The sequence below is a fragment of the Lepidochelys kempii genome, chromosome 21, assembly GCF_965140265.1.
Source record: "Lepidochelys kempii isolate rLepKem1 chromosome 21, rLepKem1.hap2, whole genome shotgun sequence".
NCBI classification, from domain to species: Eukaryota; Metazoa; Chordata; order Testudines; family Cheloniidae; genus Lepidochelys; species Lepidochelys kempii.
The window spans coordinates 9,150,819-9,165,453 of NC_133276.1; the positions used below are offsets into that span (position 1 = coordinate 9,150,819).

Genomic DNA, 14,635 nt, shown 5'->3' on the forward strand with positions numbered 1-14,635 from the left:
TTGATCACCCCAATTTTCTTCCTAATCTATCGGCAAGTTTGTTCCTCCTTATCAGATCCTAATCACCTCATGCTACTGTAACTGGCTATACTTGCTTTTACTGAAAGGTCAGTGGAGCTGTAAGGACTTTCTTAGCATACTTAAGGCAAGAAAACACACAGAAAGTTTTGACCTTGGGTGAGTGCAGTGATATGGGAAACTGAAGTATAAACAGATAGGGCACCATGGGGCAGTGCCCCGGGTATAAAAGTAGGGATGCTAGACTTCAACTCACTTGTGCTGCAGTGCCCAACATGTATAGGAGCTGGTTGGTGGAGAAACCAGGAACTATGAAGTGGCTCATCCTGGCCCTGGCTTTCCTCCAGCTCTCAGAGGGCTGGTGAGGTGAGTATCTCAGCTTAGAGGCTACGGTGGTGACTGTGGTCAGAGTAGCTCACTAGCCAGCTAGATAGCTGGAGCAATGCACAAGTATGCGGCAAGGCCATACCTGGCTTTATCACTAGCAGAGTAGGTCGTGTTAGAACTCACCCTCGAAGAGCCGCGGTAACTAATACTATGTTAAACGCTCAATGAAGTCAAGGACATTCCAACAGCTAGTCATGCTTAACCCTAGGGCAAACTCTACAATTAACCATCAGCAGCTGACATGCTGCTAAACACAACAGTCCCTGTCTATAGTGAGTGCTAGTTCAGGGCTAACCTTTAATTGCCACAGCTTCTCAAGCCCAGTGAGTGGCAACATAATTAGCTGTGGGGGGACCTAAGTTTAGGGAACAGCATCATGGTTGGGTCCTTAGATGAGCAAATGCTTGAAGGATGAGCAATTTCCCTGCTGAGTCCCTGGCTTCTTCTCTTCATTCTGTGCAGACTGACTCTCAAGAAAGGCAAGACTATCCGAGAGGTAATGAAGGAGAAGGGAGTGCTGGTGGACTATCTGAAGCACCACAAACCCGATCCAGCCAGCAAGTACCGTTTCAATCAGTACAATGTTGCTTTTGAACCAATGGCGTATATGGATGTGAGTAATGGTCTTTCTTTCTTTCTTTCTTTCTTTCTTTCTTTCTTTCTTTCTTTCTTTCTTTCTTTCTTTCTTTCTTTCTTTCTTTCTTTCTTTCTTTCTACCAACACAAATCACTCTCTGTTCATCTCTCTTCCATGGACCCTGTCACCACAGGATACATTATCTTTAAGGGACATGGCTTATCCCATGTGCAAAAGGAGATGCCCCCAACTTGCAAGATCTTTGACGGGCTTCTCATCACATTTCATGTTCATTTGGCCAAGGGGTGCGTCTGGAACTCAAATGTCCCATTCCCTTTGTGAGCGCCCAGCCATCAGTGACCATCCTGAAGAATTAGGAAATTGATCTGATTTGGGGATTACTGTCTGTTCTCCAGAGTGTACAAGGGACCAGCGTTATTCCTGGTGTAACTCTCAGGCTGCATGGGGAGTTACACCACAGCTCAGAGTGGCTCACTGTCAGAACCTCTGTTGGAATTCATATTGCAATATGCCCTTTCTAGGCATCCTACTACGGGGAGATCGGTATTGGAACCCCGCCCCAGAACTTCCTGGTTCTCTTCGACACCGGCTCCTCCAACCTGTGGGTGCCCTCTACGTACTGCCAGAGCCAGGCCTGCAGTGAGTATTCCATCCCGGCTGGCTGTTAAAGAATTTTGCTTCTAGGTGATTAGAGCCTGCAGTTAATGCACAGAGATACGTCCTCAGGACAGCTCGATTCCTAAGAAACTGAATTCATACCGAATTTTCATCAGTCAAGAAGCCACAGCCAACTGGATTCTGAAGGCCGATCTACATATAAAATAGCCCCTATAATGAATCATGAATACCTGGCCCTTCTGTTGAGCCTTTCACCAGATGACTGCAACTCACTTTCCAGGCATCATTTAGGCCTCACAAACTCCGTGGTTATTCAGGAAGTGTTACTGCCTCCAATTTACAGATGGGTAACCGGAGGGATGGAGCCAGAAATAGAACCCAGGAGTCAGGGATCCTAGCTCCCCGACTTCAGCTAGGGTTGCCAGGTGTTTGGTTTTCGCTCGAAAAGGGACCCTTGTGGCTCCAGTCAGCACTGCCAACCGGGCCATTAAAAGTCTGGTTGGCGGTGCTGTGGGTCTGAGGCAGGCTAGTCCCTATGTGTCCTGGCACCCACTGCGCCCCGACCCGACCACTGGCTCCACACTCCCATTGGCTGGGAACCACGGACAATGGGAGCTGGGGGAGGCAGTGCCTGTGGGCGAGAGCAGCAGTCGGAGCCTCCTGGCTCCCCCGCCTAGGAGCTGGACCTGCTGGCTGCTTCCGGGGTGCAGCATGGAGCCAGGACAGGCAGGGAGCTGTGTTGCTGACTGGGAGCCCCCCGAGGTAAGCCTGTGCCCCAACCCTGAGTCCCAACCCCTGCCCTAACCCCCTGTTCCAGCCCTGAGCCCTCCCCCCAAACCCGGAACCCCCTCCTGTACCCCAAACCCCTCATCCATGGCCCCATCACAGAGACTGCACCCCCCATCCCAAAGCCCTCCCTGCCACATACCCCAACCCCCTGCCTCAACCTGCAGCCCACACCTGCATGCCAAAATCCCTCAGCCCCACTCCCCAGCTTGGAGCCCCCTCCTGCATCCCAAACCCTCATTCCCAGAGCCCACACCCCAGCCGGAGCCCTCATCCCCTCCTGCACCCTAACTCCCTGCCCCAGCCCGGAGCCCCCTCCCACACCCGGAACCCCTCATTTCTGGCCCCACCCCAGAGCCTGCACCCCCAGTTAGAGCCCTCACCCCATCCTGCACCCCAACCCTCTGCCCCAGCCCCGTGAAAGTGAGTGAGGGTGGAGGAGAGCGAGCCATCAAGGGAAGGGGAATGTAGTGAGTGGGGGCGGGGCCTCTGAGCAGGGGCGGGGCCTCTGAGCAGGGGCGGGGCCAGGCTGTTTGGTCTTGTGCGATTAGAAAGTTGGCAACCCTAACTTCGGCCCTTCAGAGCTGGGACTCAAACCCAGGACTCTGGTTTCCCACTCCGATCCGCTAACTCTGAGACCACAGAATATGTGAATACATATTTATATGGAAAGCAAGATGGGGGGACAACTAGTGGTAAAATTGCATTGTATTTCTAGGCAACCACGCAAGATTCAACCCCAGCCATTCCTCCACCTACTCATCCAACGGGCAGACCTTCTCGTTGCAGTACGGCAGTGGCAGTCTCACCGGGTTTTCGGCTATGACACCATGACAGTAAGTGTTGTCAGTCTAGTGATAACTAACAATCATTAGGATCTTTCTGGCCAAAACCTACTGACACAGAGCCCTGGGGCGACACTCTGCCACAAATCCCTAAGCCCTGCCTCCCCTCTCACAATGGAGTTGTTCTGAGTGAGAGGAGAACCAGGCCCTGGGGCAGATTGTGGCTACTAATCCGAGGCCTTTCACGGTCCCTTAATACTGGTGTGAGTCACCGCTGAGGAAGCTTCCCTTCACCTTTAGGGCTGTGGTAGCTGCTCAGCTCCCTGTGCCCCCGCCCCCCACTCGTGGAAGGGGTGACAAGGAGACCCTTGAATGGCATAAGTGATGCCACTCGGCCATATGACAGCCATGAAGCATTCTACCTCTCCATGCCTCAGAGGTTGTATCAGTGGGACAAGGTGGGTGAGGTGGGATCTGGTGTTAGATCAACTTCTGTTGGTGAGAGAGACAAGCTTTCAGCCTACCCAAGGCTCTTGTGTAGCTCGGAAGCGTGTCTCTCTCACCAACAGAAGTTGGTCCAGTAAAAGCTATTCCCTCCCCTACCAGGTCTCTCTCATATTCTGGGACTGACACGGCTACACCACCGCTGCAAACAGGCTTAGTGACACTTTCCCGCCCTCTCTTTAGCTCCAGAACATCGCCGTCACCAACCAGGAGTTCGGTCTGAGTGAAAACGAGCCTGGCACCAACTTCATTTATGCTCATTTTGATTGCATTCTGGGTATGGCTTACCCTAGCCTGGCGGTAGGAGGCGTTACCACGGCTTTGCAAGGGATGCTGCAGAAAAACCTGCTTTCTCAGCCAATCTTCAGTTTCTATCTGTGCAGGTAACGGAGCAATGGATCCATCCATCGATCCTATTATTTATTTCAGTGCCACGAAATAAAGGCAGTCCAGGCCCCAAAGAGCTCACACTGGCTCCTCTCTCTCTGTTTCTCACGTCTCTCTCCCTGCTTTATCTTTGCTTTTCTTTATCTTTCTTTCCCCCTCTTTTTCTCTCTGCCTCAACTATCCACACTCTCTGTGTGTCTCCTTTCTCTTCTCACTGGTAACATAATCAGCTGTAGAAATTCTAGCCGAGGACGCCATCACTTTTGATAGGTTTCAGAGTAGCAGCCATGTTAGTCTGTATTCGCAAAAAGAAAAGGAGGACTTGTGGCACCTTAGAGACTAACCAATTTATTTGAGCATAAGCTTTTGTGAGCTACAGCTCACTTCATCGAATGCATTCAGTGGAAAATCACTTTTGATGTAACCACTGTCGGTTGTGATGGCCCGTGTGGTGCTCCCTTCCTTGCACTCCACTGGTCTTGGCTGTATTGTGTTGTGAATGTAGGTAATGTCAAGAGCCAGAGGGACACGCTTCCTTTGTTTGCATGTTTACATTTAATTTACCTTGAGTTAAAACCCCAACCCTCACCCTGTGTTAACTGTCGATCTGTCTCAGACCCATGTGCTTTGTTGAGAAACCAAAGACAATCAAGAAGGGGCTTTTCTGTATGCTGACAAATCCTCATCACAAGGCAGGGAATGATGTTCTTGACTTTTTAAGTCTGGAGAGCTACTGAAAGTCTCTAATCCTGCCAGATATACAGTGTCTTTGGTAGATCATTTAGAGATTACTGTGTGTAGCTGATACTTTCCCTTTGTGCTCACAGCCAGCCAAGCTCTCAGTACGGCGGGGAGGTCGTTTTTGGAGGAGTAGACAGCAGATTTTATTCCGGACAGATCCACTGGGCTCCTGTCACTCAAGAGCTGTACTGGCAGATCGGCATTGATGAGTGAGTTGAGTTTTCGATCCCTGATTTCGAAATCATTCATTGTCTGTAGTGGGCTTCTGCAATTGAACATGTGGGGCCATATCGCTGGGTCTGACCCTTGCACGCAGCTCAGGAGGGGGCTTTATCATCCTCACTATAAAATGCATTGATGCCCCCATGAGCAAGGAAAACTCATGGCTCTAGGGGTTCAAAGTAAGGACCTGAATTCTGCCCTTATTTTGACTCATACTTCCCCCACAGAGCTCAGTGGGATTGCAGGGGTGCAACACAAGGCATAACTTGGCCCAAGAGCTAGCACTGAAGCCTGGCTTCCTCGCAGGTAGGCAATGCTGAGTAAGGATCCTTAAGCCATTCGTTTATACGGGGAGCCTCGCACCCTTGGCTCAATGTGCAGCAAAGAGAGTGCATACCACGTTTTCACCGTGAGCCCTGCTGCATTTATCTCCTCCTTAGGTTCGTTATCGGTGGACAGGCAACAGGCTGGTGCAGCCAGGGCTGTCAGGCCATCGTGGACACCGGAACCTCCCTCCTCACCATCCCACAGCAGTTCATGAACTACTTCCTGCAGCATGTAGGTGCTCAGGAAAATGAGTACGGCGAGGTAGGTGGAGCAGCTGCACTACAGAGTCGCTGATGATATCTCTATGCCAGTGGTTCTCAACCCGTGGTCCACGGGCTGCTGACAGCTCAATCAGCACACAACTGTGGCCCTTGTGACGTCCTCTGGGTCATAGAGGTAGTATATATATTGTGTGGATGATACCCACATAACACACAGAGAGCTGCGTATGCGTCCCACAATGGTAAAGAGGTTGAGAACCACTGCTCTATGCTCATGGAATGCCAGGAATTGAGAAGCACGGCACAGTGGGCCTGGTGAAGCTGAGTACGGCCCCCTAGGGCTTATGAGAGCCTGGGTGGAGGAAGGAATGAGGCTGATAATCAGCTTTTCTATCTGCTGAAAGTGCCGAGTGCACTGCGGAGGCCGGGGAACCTCCTCATGGTCAGTGCTACAGCATCCCTCCCAGAGTCCCAGCTCTCTGCTGGTACAGGAAGTTCATGTGACCCTGCCTTTCCTTTCACAGTATGTGGTTGACTGCAGCCGTGTCCAGAGCTTGCCCACCATTTCCTTCACCATCAATGGAGTTTCATTTCCTCTGCCTCCCTCGGCCTACATCCTCAGCGTACGTATTATGGGTTTGGAAGGGATGAGCTCCTCTGACGTCTCTTTATAATCTGATCGGCAGAGAGGAGAGCCAGGATTCTTAGCCAGTAGTGGGACTGTGTGGAAATATTTCTGATGATATGATATCATACAGTGCAGTGCACTGCAGTGCCACATAGCTAATCACGAGGAGAGGGAGAAAAATGAGCAGATACAGGCAAAAGAGAAAAGGGATGTTTCCAGTTGAGACTGGGCTTGAGATGGAGAATCAGTGAAGAGCAGGCACAAAGAGTTAGTTCCAGACTACAGGACTCGGGGCTGCAAAGAATCATGACAGGTGGAACAGAAGAGTAAGAATAACAGATTTCTTTGCACCCGATCCTCCGCTGGTGTAAACTGGTATAGTTGAATGGACTGCAATAGAGACTTTAGATAAGCTATTACCAGCAGGACAGTGGGGTGGGAGGGGGTATTGTTTCATGGTCTCTGTGTGTATATAATGTCTTCTGCAGCTTCCACGGTATGCATCCGATGAAGTGAGCTGTAGCTCACGAAAGCTCATGCTCAAATAAATTGGTTAGTCTCTAAGGTGCCACAAGTACTCCTTTTCTTTTTGCAATAGAGACTCTGACTCCTTGTTTATATAAAATAGACATTTGTGGGCAGTTCAGATAAAGCAATGGTGAATGTGGTATAAATACCTAGATTGAGAGATACTTGCACTTTTGCCAACCGCAAGCATATAAAGATCATGTGTGAGGCTGTAAATATAATGAAATGCACTTACAAATCCTGAGATCTTTAAACCAGTACATTTTGGGTGCTTTTTATTTGCCTTTGAATTCTGAGCCTTTAAGACACATTTGCTTCACTTTTTCAAGCTTTTCTTTGCGACCAGGAGAACTAGAAATGTACTTTAGAAAAAAAAAGCTTAGACTCTCATGCTTTCTCCAGATTCCAGCAGCTGGGGCTTTAAAATCCCCCACCCATATTGAGAGAGTTAGTTAGTTACGGTGCTAGATGGCTGGAAGGATGGATACAGGTGGCCAGGTTGTATGAATAGCTAGAGAGGAGGCTGATGCTATGCAAACAGTGGGTATAAAGAAGGCAGAAGTTTGAGATCTTCTCCCCTTGTGTGTTTGGAGTATGTGGAGCCCCTTGTAGGTGCTGTGGCAATATAATAAATAAATAACTTGTCAGGCTGGCAGCAACAAGCCTGTGGTGCATTTTACAGATGAGGGGGGCAGCTTTGAGCTGGCTCCTGCAACGAAGCGGGTGTCAGCAGAGCTGTATGGGCCTGGGGACGCTGCAGTCCCGTTTTTCTTCTCCTTACCCATTGTGTAACAGCCCAGCCTGTCATTTGCATTCTCACAATCCCCACAGAGGGCGCTGAAGTAGGGGGGTGTTTACGCGGGTTGGATGTAATTTGTTCAGTTTCCCATCCACCTTGTGCTCATGATGCCCCAACCCTTCTGAGCCTCATTCATCATGTCCTACCTCCTTGGTTCACAGAACAATGGCTACTGCTCCGCTGTGGTTATGCCCACATACCTGCCCTCCCAGAACGGGCAGCCCCTCTGGATCCTGGGAGACGTCTTCCTCAGGCAGTACTGCTCCGTCTACGACATCGGCAACAACAGGATCGGTTTTGCCACCATTGCTTAGACACCCTGACCATCACTTGAGCTGGGCTGGGCAGCTTGTCTGTTTTTTCCACATGCTTCTGTTCCTTTCAGTTCCTGTGGATGGATTCTTCTGAACTAACCTTCCTCTGGGCTCTCTTTTTCTTTCTTTCAATCAGTAATAATAACCTTTGCTGCAATAAATTGTTAAAATCAATGTATACCTCGAAGTCTGTCTTGATGTTCCTGCCCAGGGGGTGCGAGAGAGCAACACCTATTGCTACAATGCTCAGGGTCTACCTGTAATGGTCCTGCAAGGTCAGATAACAGCAACCAAGCTGACACCCTGCATCTGCCACAAAGCGTTTGGGGGAGGTTATTGGGGTCTCTATAGCTTCAGTCTCTCCATGCTGCAAGCTCCCCTTCCTTTCTCTTTCATGCTCTGCCTCAATGTACCATCTTCTCCCCACCCCGTGGATCTTTGCCACCCTGTTGTCTGGAGGAAGGAGACTCTGCTGCCAGGGTCTCATCAGGAGGCCAATGAAGAGTACAGAAACCTTTGCTTTGCTATCACAGATCAATGATCACTTCGCTGAGGCAGCAGTATGACGCACAGAATTGCTTTAAGACCCCCTGCAAACAGCAAAGTGTTTAAGCCCATGCTAAAGTCCCACTGAGGTCCATGTTCACGCCTGGGCTTAAATACATAGCAGAATTGGGACCTCAATGCAGAATTGAGCTGCAAACAGCTTGCACAGCCTCCTCGAACACCTGAGCAGTCGCTGATTGTTCACTAGCCTACGGGAGTGTCTGTTGCTTTTTCACAAATACACAAGAATAATCACGAGCTGTTCCTGAACATTTCACTAACTGTGCCCAAAGCACACCCCATTCGAGCGCACGCATGAATGTTTTCATGAAATCATTCGTGTATATTTGCAAATAAATTGGAGAGCAGAGCGGGGCAGAGCGGGGCTTCATGACTTGACTCTGGATTCGAACGTTCCCCAAAGTTTGGAGGTATTGGAATCCATCCCAACCTGCAACCACACATCTAGATGTTGCAATGTCCAGATTTTGTCCTATAGAACAAATGGAGAAGGTGATAGTTGTAGGCAATGCCTTATGTAAGGTGACATCAGTGCTGCTATATTGCCATCTAGCGGTCTGATACTCTAGAAGTAAGAGAGACAAGGTGGGTGAGGAATTATCTTTTTATTGGGCCAACTTCTGTTGATGAGAGAGTAAAAAATATCCCCCCGCTCCTTGTCATTGTAATATCCTGGGACCAACAAGGCTGCAACAACACCGCATACAACCTAGTGGCTGACGAGAAGTAATCCGGACAGCAAAGACTGCAATACCAACCTGGGGAAGCTGCAGACAGTTGCAGTGAGATCTGGCCCTGTAGTCATAGCAATATTTAGGGGAAAGATAAGACAAAAATTCCTTTAATTTCACTGGGGTGTGAAACTGAATCAGGTGACCAGAAATCCAACTCCTGATGCTTCACGTGATGGGGAACTCTCCCAAACTGCTCTCGGCCAGGGTTACACGTGGGAGGAGGAACGTCCTTCCAGCACCCTGCAGTGATCAGTTTAAAATGAGATCTTATCTGCATAATGATACACATTAATATTGGTCATAAAAGTAGCCCAGCCTTTAAAAAAAAATCTAACCACTGGTATTTGACTCTATTACCTCCTATGGCATGGAGTTCCAGAGGCCAACTACACATTATAGACCAGATTTCATAGTCAAAGAATCAAAAGTCTGGGAAGGAACCATCAGTTCATGTTGTTTGACCTCCTAGATAGCACAGGCCACCATTGGGTGACCAGATGCCCCGCTATTAGGTGCTTTGTCTTATATAGGACCCTGTTATCCCCTGCCCAATTTTTCACACTTGCAAGCTGGTCACCCTAGGCTAGCGGTTCTCAAACTTCATTGCGTCGTGACCCCCCCCTTCTGACAATAAGATTACTACATGACCCCCAGGAGCGGAGACCAAAGACCGAGTCTGCCCGAGCCCCACCACTCCGGGCATGGAGGGGGGTTAAAGCTGAAGCCCAAGGGGGCATGTATCCTTAGCCCTAGGCATTGGAACTTGGGCTCGAGACTTGCTGGGGCCCAGGGCCAACACCAGCCTTGGCGATCCCATTAAAATGGGGTCCTGACCCACAGTTTGAGAACCCCTGCCCTAGGCCACCAACACCACCCACCCACTGAAATTAGAGCACACGTGCTGCAGGTAGGGAACAGGAGGGACTGAGGTGCGCCCATGTCCGAGGCTCTGCAACGGCAGGGAAACGATTCGAAAGAGCTCAGCACCCACTTAGACACCTAATAAAATACTCAGGCCAGGGCTACAGTACAGACCTATATCAATATAAGAGCAGCCGCCAGCCTGTGTCTCTGCCCCCCAAGGCACGCTGCTGCTGGTGGGACCCAGGAGCGGGGGCTCCAGTCCGGCCTCCTGACGCCTTCCCGGGGGCTGCAGACACGCTCTACGGGGAGAGGAGGCCCTGCCCTGGCTGGGAGGCAGTGGGGAGCCCCAGGAAGGTCACAGGCAGCAAGGAGCTGGACAGGGAGGGCTTTTCCAGCACAGTTCCCACTGCTACTGTCCCAGCCTTAGCGGCCACCGTGCTCTGCCCAGGCTCGCTCAGTGTGTGCACCCGGCTTCTGGCCGCCCACTGCCAGGCTGCCCCCCCACCAGGTCCCTCCTGCTCTGGGTGACAGGCTGCCCTCACTGCCGGATGCATACTGTGGAAACAGCCTTTAAGTTGCCACCAGACTCCTCGTTGTTGTTATTAAGTGTTATTATTATTTTATTTCATACTGCGGTCACACCTAGGAGCCCCGGTCTCAGATCCGACCCCCCCCCCCACTGTGCTCGGTGCTGTACAAACCCCGAACAACAAGAGGCCTAAATACCTCTTTAAACTTTCCCTGTATAAATCAATCAGGGGTGGGGGGGAAATATAGTAACGATGAAACATTTAAAAGAAAAGCGATGTGTGGGTGTGGGTGTGGGTGGAATGAAATAAATAATTAACAAGTCAGGCCGCTGTGCTGCGGGGTGGGAGGGAAGAAAAAAAATGCCAGGGGACAAGGACAAAACTACAAGTCCCAGCATGCAACGGGCGCGGGGGGTTTGCTCTGGGAGGGCCAACCCCACCCTTGCCGGGGAACTACACGCCCCGGCATGCCCCGCGGCCGCGGGGTGGGTGGGGGGAAAACTACACGCCCCGGCATGCCCCGCGGCCGCGGGGTTGGGGGGGAACTACACGCCCCGGCATGCCCCGCGGCCGCGGGGTGGGGGGGGGAACTACACGCCCCGGCATGCCCCGCGGCCGCGGAGTGCTGCCCTCTTTTGGGTGCCGCGAGGAAGCGGGCGAGAAGGTGCCTGACAGCGGGAGGGGGGAGCGCTGCCCGCCCGGGGTCCCAGGGGTGACGAGCCCGGCCGGAGGCGCGGCGCGGGCGGCGCGGGGCGGGCGGCAGCGGCCGGAGCGGGGCCCCCCCGGGGGAGCGGCCGGGTGCCCGGCCAGGCGCGCGGGGCCGCGGGGACTTGGAGCAAGTTGGGGAAAGTCTGCGGCGGGCGCTGACCTTCACGGGAGGGTAAGTGCCGGGGCGGGGGGGGCGGCTGCGGGAGCAACACAGCCCGGCTGGGGGCGGGGGGGGGGGGCGAACGCAGCTGGGGCGGGGGGGGGGACACTGCCCCCCCCCGAGTGGGGCTGGAGAGCGGCCCTGGAGCTAGTGGCGGACCCACAACCGGCAGGGGGGGCTCCCTGCTCGGGGTGGGGGCGCAGCCGGCGGGGGGGGGGGGCGCATGGGTCTGTAGCCGCTCAGGGAGAGGGGGGGCAGGGCTGGACTCCGGGACCAGCCCCAGGCACGAATGGGCAGATGGGGGGGGGGCGCGCACAGACTGGACCCGGTACCAGAACCGGGGGCTGGGAGCTGAGCGCAGCCGGGGGGGGGGCAGGGGGCGTTGCCCCTTTCCCCCAGGGCACCCCATGGCTGTGGGAGCGGGGAAAGCAGGAGGGGTGTGTGTGTGTGTGTGTGGGCGGGGGGGGGGTGTCTGCTTTCGCAGCCGCGCACAAAGCCGATTAAAAGTGAGCCTCCTGCATCTTATGTAACTGGTTACGGTGGGAAGCCAGCGCTGGTGCGCGCGCCGGGCCGAGCCGAGCCGGGCCGGGCCGGGCCAGCCGAGCTTTGTGCTTGTTCCTTTCGCCCTCTGGAAATAACTCCCCGGGGCTTTCTTTAAAGACGGACTCAACTTTGGAAAGTCCTGCCCGGTGCTTGAAACCAGCTCGCGAAGCCCGGCAGGGAGGAGCTTCCAGCTGTGATTGATCCTGGCCAGTGTTTGGGGCATATTGGGTGGCCAACTCCCTGGGGGGGGGAGGGGGGGGTTTGGCGTGTGATGGCAAGTGGGGCGTTTAGACTGAATCATGACTCAAGACTCGGTGCTCATCGGAGAGCCCGGCTGGCAGCGGGCGAGGATGGGTGCAACAGCACGGCGTGCCTTGAACGCACTCTGCAACCAGGGCCTCCTGTGCTTTGTTATTTACGATCTAAGGACCGAGCGCGGGCGTTTGGTGCTGCAGGCTCGACACCAGATGTTTATAATCTGAGGCCCTGATCCTGCCCTTGTATCTGGGAGGCGAGCGATGCCCGTGCAGATCCCCTTTCAAGATTAGAACCTTGAACACACGCCCCAAACCAGAGCCAAGGGGCTGTTAGAGCTGTTTTTTAAACCCGTGAGTTCATTATTAATAGCATTCGTAATCCTAATTTAGCACTGCTATTACCCTACTGTTTTATTCACATTGTGGTAGCTGCAGGCACTTTCCGGGCACAAAGGAAGATACACTGTCAGCCTTAATCTGCCTGCAGTTTTAACATGTTTTCAAAACATGTTGCGAACCTTAACTAGCTAGTACTCACCAACCCCTTCTGAAGTAGAAGGCCCCAGTTCTGCTTTGGGATCCATTAGTGTGAGCCCCTATGTTTGTACTAAGAAAAGGAGTACTTGTGGCACCTTAGAGACTTAACAAATTTATAAGCTTCCGATGCATCCGATGAAGTGAGCTGTAGCTCGCGAAAGTTTATGCTCAGATAAATTTGTTCGTCTCTAAGGTGCCACAAGTACTCCTTTTCTTTTTGAGAATACAGACTAACATGGCTGCTACTCTGAAACCTTTGCTTGTACTGATTGTCATTGACTTCAAGGGTTGTTAATCCCCATTTTATTGGTGGGGAAACTGAGGCAGGGAATCCATATTTGCTGTTGCTGCATCTTGCTGTTTACACCAGTGTAGAGTGGATGTAAAATGCTGCCCTTTTGATTTGGTGTGGTTTTCATATCCATGATGCGCTGGTGTAAATGACTCCACAAAGTACAGGTCAGCCGTGAGTTGGGCCCAGGTCACTCGATAAGCAATTCATTGTGTTAATGTCAGGGATAAAACACAGGGATGCCTGGCTTCCAGTCTTGCGCTCTTAGTGGTGAGAACGCACTGTGCCAAATTCAGATTGGGTGCAACTACAGCCTCTGATTAATTCATTGTGAAGCAGGAAGGATTGCAACAACCCTCCGGCATGTTTCCTGATTCCACTGAACCTCAGCAAGTCAGATGATGGGGAAATTTCCCTTTAAAAAAATGTGGTTTTTTTTATTACTGTTTCTTTTAAAATGCAACAGATTCTTCATGTGACCAGGGGGCTTCTCCTTGAATTGTTTGCAGTGATTGTGGGTTGCTTCTTGCCTCTCTGAGGGCCTGGAGACTTTATTGAAGAGAGTTGAACAGATGGTAGATGGTTAGCTTTTTTGCCTTTTAATTTCCTCTGCCTTGTTTATTTGAGTTCATGCCACAAGGCTCCTGTGCGTGGGGGCTTGGAATGGGGATGCGTGGAAAGATCCCTGCTCAGTGCTTCTCTTTGCACTTCTTGTTTATGGTTGCTGGATCTACACCTAAACATGACACGCGTGCGTGCTCTCTCTCTCTCAGGTGGGTGGACCTAGGAAATAGCAGTAGTGGCTTGCTTTATTTCCAGAGCATTTGCCTCTCAGATTCAAAGACATTTAGAACAGGACCACTAAGGCCCGGATCCTGCAATCAGATCCATGTGGGCTGGACTTCCATGCTTAGGGCTCTGGCTGAGTGGATCCAACTGCAGGATCAGGGACTTACTGGTCAACTGATTACTTGTACGTATGTAGAGTTCGTGTCGGTGAAAGGGGCTGGATTGACAGCCCTGCAGGCTAACCACAGAGCAGGCAGCAGGGGAAAGCCCTATACTTGTAGGGCTATGGAGTGACCATTGTTGAAAGCGCTTTAGGTTTTGGGAATAATCCAATTTGACAGCAGAAACCATGTGACTTAGGTGACCAATCGTGCAGGACCAAAAGCAAGCGATGAATCCCAAGTGCTTGAAGCAGTAGTCAGGGCGCAATCCTTAGCAAGCGGTTCAGTGACGTGTTTAGTGGTGAATGATCTGCAAACGCAAAAAGGGGCTGAGCTCTTGCAATGAATTGTTAAGAACATAAGAACGATGAGACTGGGTCAGACCAATGGTCCATCAAGCCCATAGTCTGTCTTCTGACAGTGGCCAGTGCCAGATGCGTAGAGGGAATGAACAGAACAGGACAATTTGTCGAGTGATCCATCCCATCGTCCAGTCCCAGCTTCAGGCAGTCGGAGCAGAGACAACTAGAGCATGGGGTTGCACCCCTGACCATCTTGGCTAATAGCCATTGATAGACCTATCCTCCATAAACTTATCTAATTCTCTTTTGAACCCGGTTATACTTTTAGC

The 14,635-nt window shown here is 51.8% G+C and overlaps 2 protein-coding genes across 4 annotated transcripts in view; both read left to right on the top strand.

Annotated features, from left to right (window-relative positions):
- The first annotated feature begins 329 nt into the window (after window positions 1-329).
- Window positions 330-7,867, top strand: LOC140901200 (gastricsin-like). The gene is given in 10 exon segments (XM_073319606.1): window positions 330-388; window positions 868-1,018; window positions 1,524-1,641; window positions 3,125-3,217; window positions 3,220-3,242; window positions 3,879-4,078; window positions 4,910-5,032; window positions 5,486-5,633; window positions 6,118-6,216; window positions 7,710-7,867. Coding segments are annotated over 10 exon segments (1,167 nt in total). The 3' UTR covers window positions 7,863-7,867.
- Window positions 7,868-11,173: 3,306 nt separating this feature from the next.
- TFEB (transcription factor EB) overlaps window positions 11,174-14,635 on the top strand; it is a 50,016-nt gene continuing 46,554 nt past the window's right edge. For 2 of the 3 annotated variants that reach the window (XM_073320467.1, XM_073320469.1), the window contains exon 1: window positions 11,174-11,437. The gene's annotated coding sequence lies outside the window, so the exon portion shown is untranslated. The remainder of the gene's footprint in view (window positions 11,438-14,635) is intronic. The other variant, XM_073320468.1, reaches the window with a different exon arrangement.